Raw genomic sequence first — 16,084 nt, 5'->3', positions numbered from 1 at the left:
ACAGTGATGTGATCTTCCCAGCTCTTCTTGGCTGTAAGAGCTATGACCAGCCCTGAATTTTCAATAAGGTACGGAAAAGGAAGACTTGATTTAAAAATAATAGTAGAGTTCCCTGGTAGTCTGGTGGTTAGGATTTGGTGCTTTCACTGCTGTGACCCAGGCTCAATCCCTGGAGAACTGAGATCCCACAAGCTTCAGGGTGTGTCCAAGATAAAAAATAATAATGATAATTTAAAATAACAGTGTAGCAGGCAGACAGTACTAGATTTGTTGCTTCTAAACTGTGGAGTCAGTTTAAAATGTTAACATTGCCAGTGAAGACCCACTCTCAGATGGACTAGAAATAAACATTTCATTTTAAATGTCAATTCTGAACTTAATCACTTTTTTCCAGCCCACACATGACATGAAATAATCCATTTAGTTCCAAGAGAATTTTGTTAATTATTCTAAAATATTCAAAAATGAACTATTTTGTGGCATAGTATAAAAATTCTCCCTTTCTACTCATATCGTCACTAAAGTAAAAACCCCTTAATATTATGCATAAATACAAAAATGATACCTTACCCTATCTCATCAACCATGTTCAGGGCTTAGGTTGAATCAGAACAGGGCTACAGCGACGAGCATCAGAATTGAGGCAGAAGGGCATTGATAAAACCAGTCCTCTACCTCCTCTAAAACCTAAAGACTGGCTTTTGCCTGTTTTTTTCCTACATGTTGAGCATAGACCACTGTGAAGAACCTCTCCCCACATCCCCTGCAGCTTCTGCCTGTGGTTGATCATTGCTAACTTCTCATCAACACCAGCTCATAAATTTGGAAGTGACCTTCAACAGCCAGGCAATATTTACCAAATTCATAACTATGATTTTGAATGTTAATAAAATGTTTATTTTCTTCTTTTTAAATCCTATAGCACCCATTGAAATGACACTATGGAAAGATACTTTGAGATAATTTCCAGAGATGAGAAATCTGAAGATGAGAAAAATTAAATGACTTGTCCAATCCCATACAAAATGTTTAAATATTTAATAATGCACTTAAAACACAGTGTGTATAAAATTATACAATAAACAATTCAAACTCTCAAGAAAAATAAAATGTTAACAACAGCTTAGTGTTGGAGCATAAAGCAGTAAGTTGTCTGGAATTCAGGAAGTTTATTTGGGAAAAAATATATGCACCTGAAACATGATATGAAAATTCTTGAAAATATTTGGAAAGTTATGCTCTGTTTCCTAGAGTAGGACATAACCAGTATTCATCAAGGAGATAGGATCCCAGTCAGCCTAACAAGGTTGTTAACTGAGTTCCTAGTATACACAGAAACTGAGCTGGTGTGGTATCAAATTAGGTATCAACAGAAACCAGATGGCATCTTAAAATGAGTTGCAGCTTATAAATTAAAGAGCTGATAACATTTTAGTTAGGGGGAAGCTATTATATTTGGGTTAACTACTAAACCCACGTTTCATGCTACTCTTCCACCATGGTGTCAGCTTATGAGACCTGACACCAGGACATCAGCTAATGTCTTGCTGTGTATCATCTAGGCAGTGGTCTGATTGGGGGAATTTCATTTGAGAGATACACAAATAATTGAAACAGTCCAAGAGTATGGCCATCTTCCATCAGAAAAGACTTGATTGGCTTTGTGATGATACCCTGAGGAACCAGACTGGCTTGATAGAAGGAGAGCTCTAGTGACACGATTAAGGGGCTAACCATGCTACCTAGATAATCCGAGTTCCTATAGTAATTGAAAGCATTAATTTTTGTCACAGCCAAGGCAGTCTATATTGCAAAGTGGGTATGTATGGGGTTGCCCATGGCTACCAGCTTGGTAGTAATGTAGATTTTTAAAATATTATTTGCCCGCATCGGGTCTTAGTTGCTGCATTCAGGATATTTAGTGTGTCATGTGGGATCTTTTCTTGTGGCATGCAGGCTCAGTAATAACAGTGCACAGGCTTAGTTTCTCCATGGCATGTGGGATCTTACTTCCCACACCAGGGGTCGAACCTTTGTTCCCTGCATTGCAAGGCAGATTCTTAACCACTGGACCAGCAGGGAAGTCCCAGTAATGTAGATTTTTCCCGGTGGCTTGAATAGTTTTGGTCCAGATCCCCAGTTTCCTTCTTTATATCCAGCTTTTCTATGGTGGTCATTTTCTACTTATATTCTTTCTTTAAATATCTTGGATTGCCAGTCTTAGCAAATAAAAATACAGGATGCCAAAATAAATTTGAATTTCAGAAAAAAGAAATAGGGGTCATACTTATTTTAGAAAAACAATTAGTTATCTGAAATTCACATTTATGTGGCATCCCATATTTTATCTGGCAACCCTATAAATGTGTTAGTAACACTGATTAAGTTTGGATTGTAGTCATGTATTTGTTCCCAGGAAACACACTGGTTCTTTCCATTATGTACTGTTTTTTTACCTGCTAATACTTGATAAGGGAAGAGGGAGGCTAACACATAGTTGACCCAAAGTTTATTGTTAAGAGATAAAAGAGGAAGCCTAGCTGCAGATATGAGAGTTTTTAATAGAAGACACATTGTCTTTGGCTAAAATTCTCACATAGCCATTAAAACATTTCCAGATGTACAAATGTTCGAAATAATGTCTAGATAATCGGTAGTTTAGGGGTTGTCTGTTGTTTTTTGTTTGTGTGACTTAACAATTACTTTCTCATTCTCTTTTACCATGAAGGGAAAGATTAAGTGCACTACTTTTTTTTTTAAACACTTGATGGGTAGCACAATTCTCACAGCAACTCCTCATCTCAGAAAAGATCCACAAATATGGAACACCTATCTTTTTCTTCCAGAACCCCGAAAAGAGTCAAGGATTTGGAGTCACTAGGTGCCCTGAAAGGTGAGGTTGAGGACCAAAGTTGAAAACAAGGGGATTATTTGAAAGTCTATTTTTGTTCTCCCTTTGTAGCCAAGCAGCTTTCTCTTTTTCTAGCAGAAGGCTGAAGACTTATTCTCTGGAGAAATTAAACCAAACAGATTAGAGCTGGGATCTGGGGGGAGAATGGTGGTGGTAGTGAGGTATCACACTGAAAACAGGATGATTGAGAGATCAGCGTTCTGAACATTATAAGCCTTCAGTGCTCTTTCACCACCTTACTACAGAATGTGGCAGCTGGGCTTATACACACGGCATCCCAGCCCTTCTGGAGAGATGAACAGTTTTAAAAAACAGCTTGCCACTTGATTATTTGTTACAGTGAAGCTCAGAGTTCACAACCCTACTCATTCATACATGACTTTCAGTCCCTTGAAATAATGCTAAGCTACTGGTATTAATATATATTTGGTTAACTTCTAGTAAGTATATAAGATAATCAAAACAAACCAAAAATAAGGGGAAGAAGTTCAAGCTGAACTTAAAACTTTTGTGTGGAGGCACTAAACCATAGTGGACAAAGCAATACTCCGGAAAAGAAAATGTGGTCAGTGTTGTTCAACTAAAAATAAAATTTTTCCAGTATATAAAAAAAGAAAGAATGCTAAGCTGATAGCCAAGAATCACTATATATACAGAAATAATTTCAACAATGAAAGATGAAGACCAAAACAAAAGTACCTGGAAAAGAAAAGAAAGCAGAAAACATAAAGTCCCCAAGATGCTGTAATCTCAGAAACAGCATATATTGCATCCATGAAAATTAACACAGTGCTATAAAAGATGAACAATCAGAAAAAAGTATTAGAAAAATAGGAGAGCCAAAATTAAATATGAAATGTGTTGGGGGATAAGTTGAAGAAATTTCAGAAAATAGTACAAAAAAGCAGAGGTAAAAATAGCAAAGAACCAAAAAATTAGATCAGAATGGGGCACAACATCTGATTAATAAGATCTCAAAAAGGAGAGAACAGAGAAAAGAAGTGATAATAAAAAAGAATATCTCCCCAACATGTAGGACATGGGGCTCTTACTAATAAAACGATCCACTGAGCGCATGGTACAATGAATCACCCACACACACATGCAAAGTCATATGATAATAGTTCAGGATGCCAGTTGTTAAGATCCTTGAAGTTTCCACAGGGGGATAACAAGAGTTACATAAAAGGATGTTTTCAGAATGGCGTTTTGACTTTTTGATAGCAACACTAGAAGATGCTAGAAGACTATAAATGCAGGGTCTTCAAATCGAAGAGAAAAAATTATTTCCAATCTAGTATTCTGTCTAGAATTATAGACAGTCCAATCAAGTATGGGGCTAAAATAAATGTTAGACTGGCATGGTCTCAAAATTGTATCTTACCATGTACCCTTTCTTAGGAGGCTACTGGAGGATGTGCTTCATCAAAACAAAGGAGTAATCTTAAGTAAGAAAGCATGGGATCCTGAAAATATAAGATCTGACAAAGGAATGCAATGAAAGTCCCACGATGACTACTGTGTCAAGTAAGTAGGATGGGGGTTTGAGGAAGTAGGTCCCTAGGAAACTGGAACAAAGTGTTTGAGTACATGGAAAGTATAAAAAGAAGTGCAACAGAGGTTAAGACAAGAGAAAGTATAAAAAGATAAGCACAAGGGTAGTGAGAATAATGATAAAAGGAGGCAATTAGGAGTCGGACATGAAGTACACCAAATACACATTAGAAGTGTATTAGAAGTACACCAAATACACATTTTTGAATAAGTGTTTCTGTATCAAAAAAATAAATTGAAACTTTATTTCTCAAAATGTAATCATTACAGTGTTGATAGTCAGATTTTAGAAGTTTGACATTAAAGACACAGGAGAATTGTAGCATTGTCAGTGATTAGATTGCTCCTTCAGGCATCATACTCCACAATTGCAATAGGTGCTCACCTTCAAAAAGATGTGCCCTGCAGAAGATTTTTCCAGAAAGAAAAATTGTTTTCAATAACTTGTCTTGTGAAAGGAACTATGCCCCTCGCTTAGACAAATCTCAAATTTTTTTATTTAAAGAAATAATGCATAATATATAGCAATAATTTCAACAAAATTTTTGTTTAAATTTTAGCCTCTGTAGACTCAAAAGCATAAGGAATAATTTACTTCTTTAAAAATATTTTGAAATTACATACTATTTTTCATCTTCTGTACTATTTTTGCTATCAAGATATAGTTATTCCCATGTAATGCTTTAGATTTTTTTCTGTGTATTATGATTGAGGTTTTTTCCTGTACTTTGTTTACATTAGTATTATATAACTAAGAATAAATTTTGATCTAATTGCAAATGATTATCTGTGGTGATGTGTTTTTTCTCTGTCATCAAATCTATTGAGTAAACCACGCCAGGACAATTTGTTCATGTGCCTTTTCTATTTTTTAAGTAAGGGATAATCATAAGTACAGGGAAGGACATGAAGTGCAATAATCACAAGTGTACTTGATTTTTCACATAGTGTATACTCTCATATTAAGGTGTGTACACTCAGATTAAAGTCCAAAAAATTTCTGATTACCTAGTGTCCTTTTCCCTATTTATACCTGCCCCAGAAGGTCTTCTAAAGATCAGTTTGTTTTGCTTTTTCTCAACTTATGCAAATGGACTCATCCAGTATGTGCTGTTTTACACTTATATGCTTTCATCAATGTAATATCAGCCATTCATCCAGGTGTTTGCATGTATCCACTGTTCTTTTTTTTTTTAATTGTTGTAGACTGTCCCATTGTATTCATATGCAATTATCTGTTAGGTGAGATTTGAGTACTTTCCCATTTGTGGCTATTACAGATAAAGCTGAAATAAATACATTTCTGTGTTTTTTATGAGTATATGCACACCCATTCCTCTTGGGTCCTAGGAGTCAAACTGCTATGTCATAGAGTAAAACTGTCAAATACTTTCCAAAGTGATTGTATCATTTTATGCTCTCATTAGCAATATATGAAAGTTCCAATTACTTTTACATCCTTACAAACATTTATTATTGTCTGGACTGTGAAGAAGGCTGAGCACCGAAGAATTGATGCTTTTGAACTGTGGTGTTGGAGAAGACTCTTGAGAGTCCCTTGGACTGCAAGGAGATCCAACCAGTCCATTCTGAAGGAGATCAGCCCTGGGATTTCTTTGGAAGGAATGATGCTAAAGCTGAAACTCCAGTACTTTGGCCACCTCATGCAAAGAGTTGACTCATTGGAAAAGACTCTGATGCTGGGAGGGATTGGGGGCAAGAGGAGAAGGGGACGACAGAGGATGAGATGGCTGGATGGCATCACTGACTCGATGGACGTGAGTCTGAGTGAACTCCAGGAGTTGGTGATGGACAGGGAGGCCTGTCGTGCTGCGATTCATGGGGTCGCAAAGAGTTGGACACGACTGAGCGACTGATCTGATCTGATCCTTAATTTTACCAATTCTGGTATTGTATAGTAGTATCTCATTGTGACTTTAATTTACATTTCCATGATTTGCAGTATTGCTGCTGCTGCTGCTGCTAAGTCGTTTCAGTCGTGTCCGACTCTGTGCGACCCCATAGACGGCAGCCCACCAGGCTCCTCCGTCCCTGGGATTCTCCAGGCAAGAACACTGGAGTGGGTTGCCATTTCCTTCTCCAATGCATGAACGTGAAAAGTGAAAGTGAAGTCACTGGGTCATGTCTGACTCTTAGTGATCCCGTGGACTGCAGCCCACCAGGCTCCTCCGCCCATGGGGTTTTCCAGGCAAGAGTACTGGAGTGGGGTGCCCTTGCCTTCTCCATTTGCAGTATTGAGTACCTTTTCATATGCTTATCAGCCATTCAGATACCTCTTTTGAAAGTACGTATTCAAGTCTTTGCCCATTTCTAAATTATACTGCAATTATCTTCTTATTAGGGATATGTTCTTTATATATTTTGTATATATTTATATATACAAACCTTTGTATAAAGGTTTGTCTGTCAGATATATATGTGTGTGTCTTACAGACATCTTTTGCCAGTCTATGCCTTTTCTTTTTACTTTCTTAGTGGTATATTATGAATAGACATTTTCAATTTTTATAAAATCCAGTTATCAGGTTGTTTTTCTATTATTGTGAGTGCCTTTAACAAACCTTTGCCAATCTGAATGTTCTGAAGCTATTCTGTGGTTTTTTTTTTTTTTTTGAAGACTTACAGTTTTAGCTTTCACTAAGTCTGTGATCCATCTCAAGTTAGTTCTTCATATGAGCTGAGGTAGAAAGGAATTGTCTTTATTAAAATATTCCTATTACTATTTTGAAATTTAATTACTTGGAATAATATTTTAAGTATCTTATTTTTCTCTATTACTTTCTTCCTTTTTTCACATTCTTTAAATTTTTTTAATCCAGATTATTTCCCAGGTGGCGCTACTGGTAAGGAACCTGCTCGCCAATGTGCAATGCAGGTGACATAAGAGAAGTGAGTTCCATCCCTGGGTTGAGAAGATCCCCTGGAGGAGGGCGTGGCAACCCACTGCAGCAGCATTCTTGCCTGGAGAGTCGCATGGACAGAGGAGCCTGGCAGGCTACAGTCCATAGGGTCGCAAAGACTCAGACATGACTGAAGCAATTTAGCAAGCAGAAATCCAGATTATGGTCATTTATCACAGATGTAGTTTATATATCTTTGGAATTTGTCCTTTTCATGAAATTTGAGGTAGGAGAGTTGACATTCTGTTTTTCAGTTATCCTCAAAAGACTGAAGAATTCCAAAACTGGACTTTTTCTTGAAAATTAATTATCTAAAATGGTATAAATCACTAAAATCTAATAACGCTTCTTTGTTTAAAATTGTGAATTTTAGTATACCAGTTCTACAGCTATTGGAATTACAAACAGTTGAGTCTATTATTCTACCCTGTGTGTATATGCATGCTAAGTTGCTTCATCCATGTCCAACTCTTTGCGACCCTATGAACTGTAGCCCACCAGGCTCTTCTGTCCATGGGATTCTCCAGGCAAGAGTACTGGACTGGGTTGCATGCCCTCCTCCAGGGATCTTCCCCACCCAGGGATTGAAACCTTGTCTCTTATGTCAGCAGACAGGTTCTGTACCACTAGTGCCACCTAGGAAGCCCATTCTGCCATGTACTGTCATTTAAATGTTTTTAAATGTCTTATGCAGGAGACCTGGGTTCAGTCCCTGGGTTGGGAAGATCCCCTGGAAGAGGGCATGGCAACCCACTTCAGTGTTCTTGCCTGGAGAATCCCCATGGACAGAGAGTCCAGCAGGCTACAGTCCATGGGGTCACAAAGAGTCAAACATGACTGAGCAACTAAGCACAGCATAGCACACATGCATTTTATACATTTAAGGTAATCTAGACGTTATCTAGTCTAATATTCATGTTCATCTGTTTCCCTATTATTCAACTACCAGAAAGTTCTCAATATCTGTTTCTGTATGTAAAGTTAATAGTTTTCAAATCAATTACTTTCATAACTTTACTTTTGCAATATATACACATTAATATCTTAGCAGATTAATAGAATTTCAGAACATAAAATACATTCATTCAGTTGGTCCTTCAGCAAATATTTTTTGAGCACCTACAGAGGGCCAAGAATTTCTTTAATCACTGGTTTTAGCAATCAAGAATTTCTGCCTTCACGCAGCTTACATTCAAGTGTGGTTTTTCACTTCAACTTATATCCTAAATGTTTACTTGTACTAGAAAGCGAATATTCAGATATTAACAGTAAGTCTGAATTATTTGTAATAGATGATTCTGTGTCCATCATGTTGTATCACTTTTCACATCACATCACTTTTCACAGTGTAGAGTTCTTATGAAAAATTGCTACCCAGCCAGAAGTTGTATTTCCAGCCCCCTTTATATCTTATTCAGTTCTTGCCTATAATTAGCTTTTGCCAATAGAATGACAGCAGAGTTGGCATGTCAATTCTAGGATCCAAAGGTATTTTAGTAGTTGATATACCTTCTCTGTTCTTTTTGCGTTTTACTGGCTAGAGGCAGATGACTATGTGGTCCTGGGTTCTGGAGGATCTTGGAACACAAACAGAGCCAACCTCTGATTCACTTTAGATAGGAAAAGGGTCCAAAGACAAGTAACTCAGACTTTCATGTGAGCCAAAAATAAACTTTACTGGGTTAAGCTTCTGAGATGTGGGGTGTGTTTATTTTAGCAATTAACATTACCATAACTAATACACTTGCCTTATTAATAATACAGATGTTGTTAATCTGAATAGGTTGATGTTCATCTGGAAAAAGAACCATTATCATTGATCTAGTATAATTTCAGAGTTGCCAAAAATCATATTGAAAGAAGTTGTCAGCTATTCTGTCTCCCAAAGGGCAAGGCAAATGCCGAAGAGCAAATCTGGCTAAATATTGAGACCAATACAAACTTAAATCTATCCCTAACAGTTCGTGAATAAAAAAGGAAGAATATGAAGACAAAAAAGAATGATTGTATAAGAAAAGTAGGAATAAGTTTGAGCACACTTTAGTCCATGAACCATATTTATATAGTTATTATATTAAGTGAATACTATTCAAATTCTGATAAAATAAGACTAAGGAATGTAGAAGGGATATGATGTAGGAATTCCTCATTCAATATGATAGTAAGTGTAAAAGGTGTCAGGAATTCAAATATATACATGCTTTTTATGCTCATATAGGAATAGAATTTGTTGCTTCTCCAGGAGTGGAACCAGTCACTAGAAACAGAGGTGGAAGTAAGGCTTTTCATCTTTCACTCTTGAATATGGTACCATATGGATACATTACCTATTTTAAAATACATTTTTAATAAATGCAAAATTTTATGATTAGCTTGTGATAATTGATCAGGGAATAAATAACTTTACTAAATTTCAACAAAATTTCAGCAAAATCCTTTATGAATATTGGTGTGTGGGATTGAAAAATTGATAACCATAATTTAGTAAATACCTTTAATGATATCCTTCCATTGAACCTGTGAAGTTTCATATGTTTTCAGTTATAGCAGCTATTAAAATCAATGTTGAAACTGAACTTAGAATTACATCAGAATTACAATAGCCTAAAATGATAATGGAGAAGGAAATGGCAACCACTCCAGTATTCTTGCCTGGGAAATCCCATGGACGGAGTATCCTACTAGGCTACAGTCCCTGGGGTCAAAAAAGATTCAAACACAATTTAGCAACTAAACAAAATAATAAAATCAAAATTTTGTAAAATGTTGAAGCATATTCAATTCAATTGCTTCATCTAAAATACTGTAATATTATAATATATTAATAAAATATACCAAAATTTTTGTCTAATAATAATTTGTCATATTTTCTTTAATTCATCCATTAGCAGTCTCTTTTGTGTGTATTTTAATAGCATATATAAAATATTAGTACAGAACAATACTGAATCATAGGTTAAGAAATACATTATTAGGAATGGATGCTCAAAAAGTTTCTACTGATAGGCTGTGGAATCAAACTTTAGAGACATTTGCTGTGCACTGACTGCCATGAGAGCTCTGAGAGAGCATCTCTGACCTGACTCACCTGGTCAGAACTCCCTCAGAGCTCAGCCTGAGCTGAGACTTGAAGGCTAATAGGATGTGAATAGGAGAAAGGATGCGGAGGACATTGTAAAGCAAGATGACATAAATGGAACTATTAAGACTTGTTTAGGACATTAAAGCAATTCTTCAAGTGGGGCCCGGTACCATCCATACCAGCATCACTGAAATGATTGTTTAAGATGCCTTACTGAAACCTGAATGAAAATTTCTAACGTAGGGAGTCAGAATTATTCATTTTTATCAAGATCAAGATGACTTTTATGTTTACCAAAATTTGAAAAGTTCTAAATCCCATGTGCATATTCTAGGTGATACTTTGATTTGTATTGCAGAGACACCAAAGATGACCTTACAGAATAAACAAAAAACAAAACAAAGACAGTGGTCAATTCCAGCATGGGAAATTGAAAAATGATTTGGTTAGGTTGAAAAATTCAACCATAGGTCATCCCTATTACCAACAATTAATTCAGTTAAAAAAATTTTTTTTGTTTGTTTCCATTAAGTGGAGAGCAGGCTTCCTTGGTGGCTCAGATGGCCCAGAGATACATATACTATGTTTCTGGTCATGCAGAGCATTACAGAGACACAGAAGTTATCTAAGTTTTGGTTTGCTTATGTGGTACCCTGCAAAGTAGCAATTCCATCTTGGTCTAGAAAGTTACTTCAACATGTGGAAGAAAGCCAGGCAAAAGCAAGTGCACAAAAAGTTTAATTCAAAAAATAATAATGTTAAATTCCAACAACCAATCAATTTGTAGAAATGTTTCACCAACCCTAATTTTGATTTTATTTTACTAGTAAAATACAAGTAATCAAACAAATGGTGAGGGGAGACACACTTCACCTTTTAAATCAGAAGATATTTCAAGATCACTAGCAACACTGTTGGTACGAGTATGGGAAACACACATTGTTGTACACTATTAATGAGTGTAATTTGGAATAACTATTCTGAAGAACAGTATAAGAAAATACATCAAGACTTAAAATTTGCTTACTCTTTAAAGTCAGGTTTTCCCAGGAATTACTCCTATGGAATTACTTGCACATCTGTGCAAAGATCCATGTATAATGTCGTTTAGAAAGTTTTCCTGATGCAATGGTAACCTCCAAATTACCATTTTGGCACTCTATTCAGACACTAAATTACCATTCAGGTACTCTATCCTACATGTCATGGACAGGAAATCCTTACAACTCAAATTAAGATGCTCAAATCCCATAATTTATTGAACCACTTTTAAACAGAAGTCAATTAGTGAAGATTAAGACATTTAGAATACAGTGCCAGGGAGGTAGGAGGACCACACCACCTGAATCCTGGGTTATGCAGTCTTGTCCTGTCTGCTGAAGCAATCTTGACTTCTGAACATGCAGTTATAAGAACCGAAGTTGAAGTTGAAAGAGGGGCTCAGCAGGATGGGGGATTCCTAGAGTCAATACGTGCTTGCTCTGTTAGAAATGTGCAGAAGCAAGTATGCCTGGTTAACGGCTTGCTAAGAGCTATGTTCTTTATCTGTGTTTCTAGGGAGGAATATTCACTGGGGTCTGACTCTTTGCGACCCCATGGACTGGGGCCTGCCATGCTCCTCTGTCCACGAGATTTTCCAGGCAAGAATACTGGAGTGGATTGCCATTTCCTTCTCCAGGGGATCTTCCCAACCCAGGGATCAAACCCGGGTTTCCTGCATTGCAGACAGAGTCTTTACTGTCTGAGCCACCAGGGAAGCCCAGATCCATTTACTAGCTGTATACAATTGGGTACTTAGCCTCCCTTAGCTTCAATTTTCTAGACTGTAGAATGCAGATAATAAGTGCCTTAGTAGGGGTGAAAACATGTGCAAAGAGCAGAGTGCAATGCCAAGATCACATTAGTGGACTAATAAATGCCTTGTATTAGACAAAGCACTTAATCCTCTTCTGCCCTCTATGTGATTCCTGATAGTGTGAAAAGACCTACTAGTCACGGTGCTAGAAAACCTCCACAAACTGCAAAGGACTCTTTCCAAGACAGACGAGCTCATGGTACCTTAATTGCAATCCAACAAAGCCTGATAAGGGAATCTGCTTTCCCCACTGTCTCCCACTATAAAGTTGAAAGTATAATATACCCCAGACTTAATAAGATCATTATTAAATAACTAAAACTTGGAATTAGAAAGGAGTATTACTAAACTGTAGTCTGTATAAGATCATTGTGAGCAGTGTTTCTCAATCCTCTTCACACCCAGTATCATCTTTTCTGTAACATTCATGTTATTATCTTGAAAGTCATAGACAATTTTTCAAGTTAGTAAACACATTTTAAATATTATCAGTATAATAAAAGGAAAGCAAAATAATTAAATAATATGTATTTCAATATAGAAATGCTCTGGCTTGATGAACTTTATGACATAATGTAGTACTCAGATGCTTGCACATATTGGCTAATTCATCATGAATGTGGCAGTTACATTACAAGTGTGTTGTGTGTGCATGCTCATTTGCACAGTTGTGTCTGACTCTTTGTGATGCCATGGACTGTAGCCCACCAGGCTTCTCTGTCTATAGCATTCTCCAGGTAAGAATACTGGAGTGGGTTGCCATTTCCTATTTCAGGGGATCATCCCGACCCAGGGATTGAACCTGTGTCTCTTGCATGTCCTGCATTGGCAGGTGGATTTTTTACCACTGAGCCACCTGGGAAACCCTACCAGTGTGTTGTATCAACAACCAACTACCATGAGCCACAAAACCATTGATGATGTAATTTTCCACAAAAGTAAATAACTTTTGATAAAGTTCTGATCAAAATGGGTATTTTTCCTCTAGTTTACAAAGTGGTTGAATTCCTGTAAATTTTAGTATGTATTAAAACCCTGCAGAAAATACTCTAAATATGGAATTAGGTAGGAAGCTCACTTAAAATGTGGATTCTGAAGCCTCATCTTCAGAGATACTGACTCTGTAATCTAAGAGTCTACATCAGCCTCCAGGTAGAGATTCTGATTCAGGCATTCTGTTTTCTAACTGAATTGGGGAAGGGGTGGTTGTCCTGCAGAGGGAACCTAGATGGTAAACTAGGAACCAAAACCCAGGTTGGCCATGCCTACTGTAAAGTAATAGGGTGAGAGTAAGGAACTTAGAATTAAGTTGTGTCTTAGAAATAACAAAGTGGTTGAATTCCTGTAAATTTCAGCATGTATTAAAACCCTGCAGAAAATACTCTCAATATGGAATTAGGTAGGAAGGTCACTTAAAATGTGGGCTCTGGACCCTCATCTCCAGAGATTTTTGACTCTGGTATTTAAGATAGGACTAAGAGTCTACATTAGCTTCCTGGTAGAGATTCTGATTTTCAGGCATTCTGTTTTCTATTTGAACTGGGGAGGGGGTGGTCTAAATAGCCTTTTTGATCAGAACTTTATCAAAAGTTGTTTACCTCTGTGGAAAATTACATCGTCAGTGGCTTTGTGGCTTATGATATTCGGTTGCTGATACAACACACTTGTATGGTAAGCGAAAGACGACAGGATTCTGGTTCCGGGAGGAGGGTGGCCACGTGTGTGGATGAATCATTTCACTTTCCCTAGGAACTGTTTATTTAGACTTTCAGCTCCATCTGTTACCCAATTACTACTCCATTCCTCTTTGCTTCCTTTCCCACACCTGCTATCATCCTGTCTACCCCTGTCTTTGACTTTTCCTCTACCCCCTACACCACAGAGTCCCTTGCTACATACCCAGATTTCTTGTCCAGATTTCCGTCACCAGCTTCTCCGCAGCCCCTTGGCTTCTTCCCTTTGGTAAATCTCCGGCAATTCTCCCGCAACATCCTCGCTCCTCCTTAAAATGGGAGAAGGGAGGCTCCCACCCTCAGCCTAGACAGGGGCCCAAATCGTTTGCCCGGGTCCCGCCATCTCCTCGCGTCGCCGCAATTTGCTTTCCCCACCCCGCCCCTTTCGGCATCCTGCCCCCGCCCACCCCCCACCTCCCAACCTCCGCCCTCAGCGCCGAGATCGGAGGCTCCGGAGTAGCTGGCTGAGGGCACCCGTCAATGTGCCCCGTCCCTCGCCACCCGTTCGCCCACAGCACTTCGCCAGGGTCCCCCTCCCCAGATCAAACGCCCCCAGGTGCCCGAGGCTGAAGCCGGCTCTTCTTGTTTGGCCTGGGATGCCTACCACGGGCGGGGGCCGTTGCCACTGAGTCCGGAGCCTGGCTGCACCCACGTGTCCCAGAGCGCGGCGCCCGGCCAACGAAAACCTCTTAGAGGCCAGCAACTCTTCATCTCGAAAGCTTATTGCAGGCTAGACCCGCACCGGCCCGGGAGCGGCTAGCGAATCACGAGCCGCACGTGCGGGTCCTCGGCGCCTCTCCTCAGGGTGCGGGTGCCCGGAGAGCCAGCGAGCGAGCGAGAGCGCGGGGGCAGACAGGGTGGACGCGCGAACAGCGGGGAGGAGGACACCCAGGGGGAGCAAGAGCCAGGTGGCGGTGCAGGCGGCGGGACTGCAGTGCCACCTCTCCGGAGAAAACCCACAAGCTCACACGCCCGCGCGCACAAGCACGTGCACATCGTGGGCTGCGAGAACCCGAGCCAGCAAAAGCCTTTTGAGTGCCGGTCGCGTTTCAGCGATGGCTTCTGCCCTGAACAGCAAAATTCACGCTCCCGGCAATTGCCCGGGCTCCAAAGCCGATGCCCGCGGTGGCGCCGGCTGGAGAATGGACTGTGATCCTGAGATGCACGTGAAAATGTGCAAGAAGATCGCCCAGCTCACCAAGGTAAGATGAGGCGCTGCGAGCTGGCGAGATACGCGCCCGGGGCGCCGGGGGCAGGGAAGGGAGTGCGGACGCACCCAAGGGAGGCCCATGCAAAATCCCAGCTGAAACTTTGTCTCGGAGGCCATGCGGAAGGGAAGCGGCCTTAAATCTTGGTGACCTTCTGGAGGCACCGTCCTAGAGCAGTTGAGAGGAAGGATCCTTGCCAAAAAACTCCTACAGCTTGCACGCCGAGCAGGTGGTCAGTGCTCCCAGGGTGGGATTGTGAATCGAGTTGAATCAGTGCTGGGGTGTGTATGTGTGTTTCTTTGCAGGCTCTGCTCAAATGATCGTGCCTGAAATGTTGTGATTTCATTCATCACAGTACTTTACCGGCGGGGAGGAGGTCATGTGGGCTATTTAAATATTTGATTCATTTATTCCTTCATTCAGCAAATATTCGACTCATTTGTTGAGTGCCAGCAGCTTGCGTGGCACCGCGCTAAACCTGGAAGGCTGCCCAGGGGACTTACTATCAAACTGGCTGCAGACGTGTGCAGAGCGTAAATGAGGAAATGAACGATTCACCATTTAATTACGGGATTACAAAAGACCTTGGGAGGTCAGCCAGCCCATTCTCCTACCTCATCCCAGGGCCCTGATTGAACCTCTAGGGACCCTGCTGCCTTCCTTATGAAGACCAGCAAAAGATGTCACCCTGTCCTTTGTTAGCCCCCTGCAGCTTCGCAATTAGGAGTTGCTTGTGACAGGCACCCCTCCTGTGCCTGGCATGTAGATGGAAAACATCCCTCTGTTTTTTATACAAGGTCCCCCAGTGCCTGAATTGAGC

At 39.6% G+C, this 16,084-nt stretch overlaps 2 protein-coding genes across 4 annotated transcripts in view; one reads left to right on the top strand and one right to left on the bottom strand.

Moving 5' to 3' along the window:
• NCAPG (non-SMC condensin I complex subunit G) overlaps positions 1-14,403 on the bottom strand; it is a 76,926-nt gene extending 62,523 nt beyond the window's left edge. The window contains exon 1 of the mRNA XM_061419757.1: positions 14,223-14,403. The gene's annotated coding sequence lies outside the window, so the exon portion shown is untranslated. The remainder of the gene's footprint in view (positions 1-14,222) is intronic.
• An 88-nt stretch (positions 14,404-14,491) lies between these two features.
• Positions 14,492-16,084, top strand: part of FAM184B (family with sequence similarity 184 member B) — a 120,540-nt gene continuing 118,947 nt past the window's right edge. For all 3 annotated transcript variants that reach the window (XM_061419754.1, XM_061419753.1, XM_061419755.1), the window contains exon 1: positions 14,492-15,258. In XM_061419754.1, coding sequence (XP_061275738.1) covers positions 15,112-15,258 — 147 coding nt within the window. In that variant the 5' untranslated portion in view covers positions 14,492-15,111. The remainder of the gene's footprint in view (positions 15,259-16,084) is intronic.

This window comes from Bos javanicus, chromosome 6, assembly GCF_032452875.1.
Source record: "Bos javanicus breed banteng chromosome 6, ARS-OSU_banteng_1.0, whole genome shotgun sequence".
NCBI lineage: Eukaryota > Metazoa > Chordata > Mammalia > Artiodactyla > Bovidae > Bos > Bos javanicus.
This window is presented reverse-complemented; position numbering and strand designations above follow the sequence as displayed.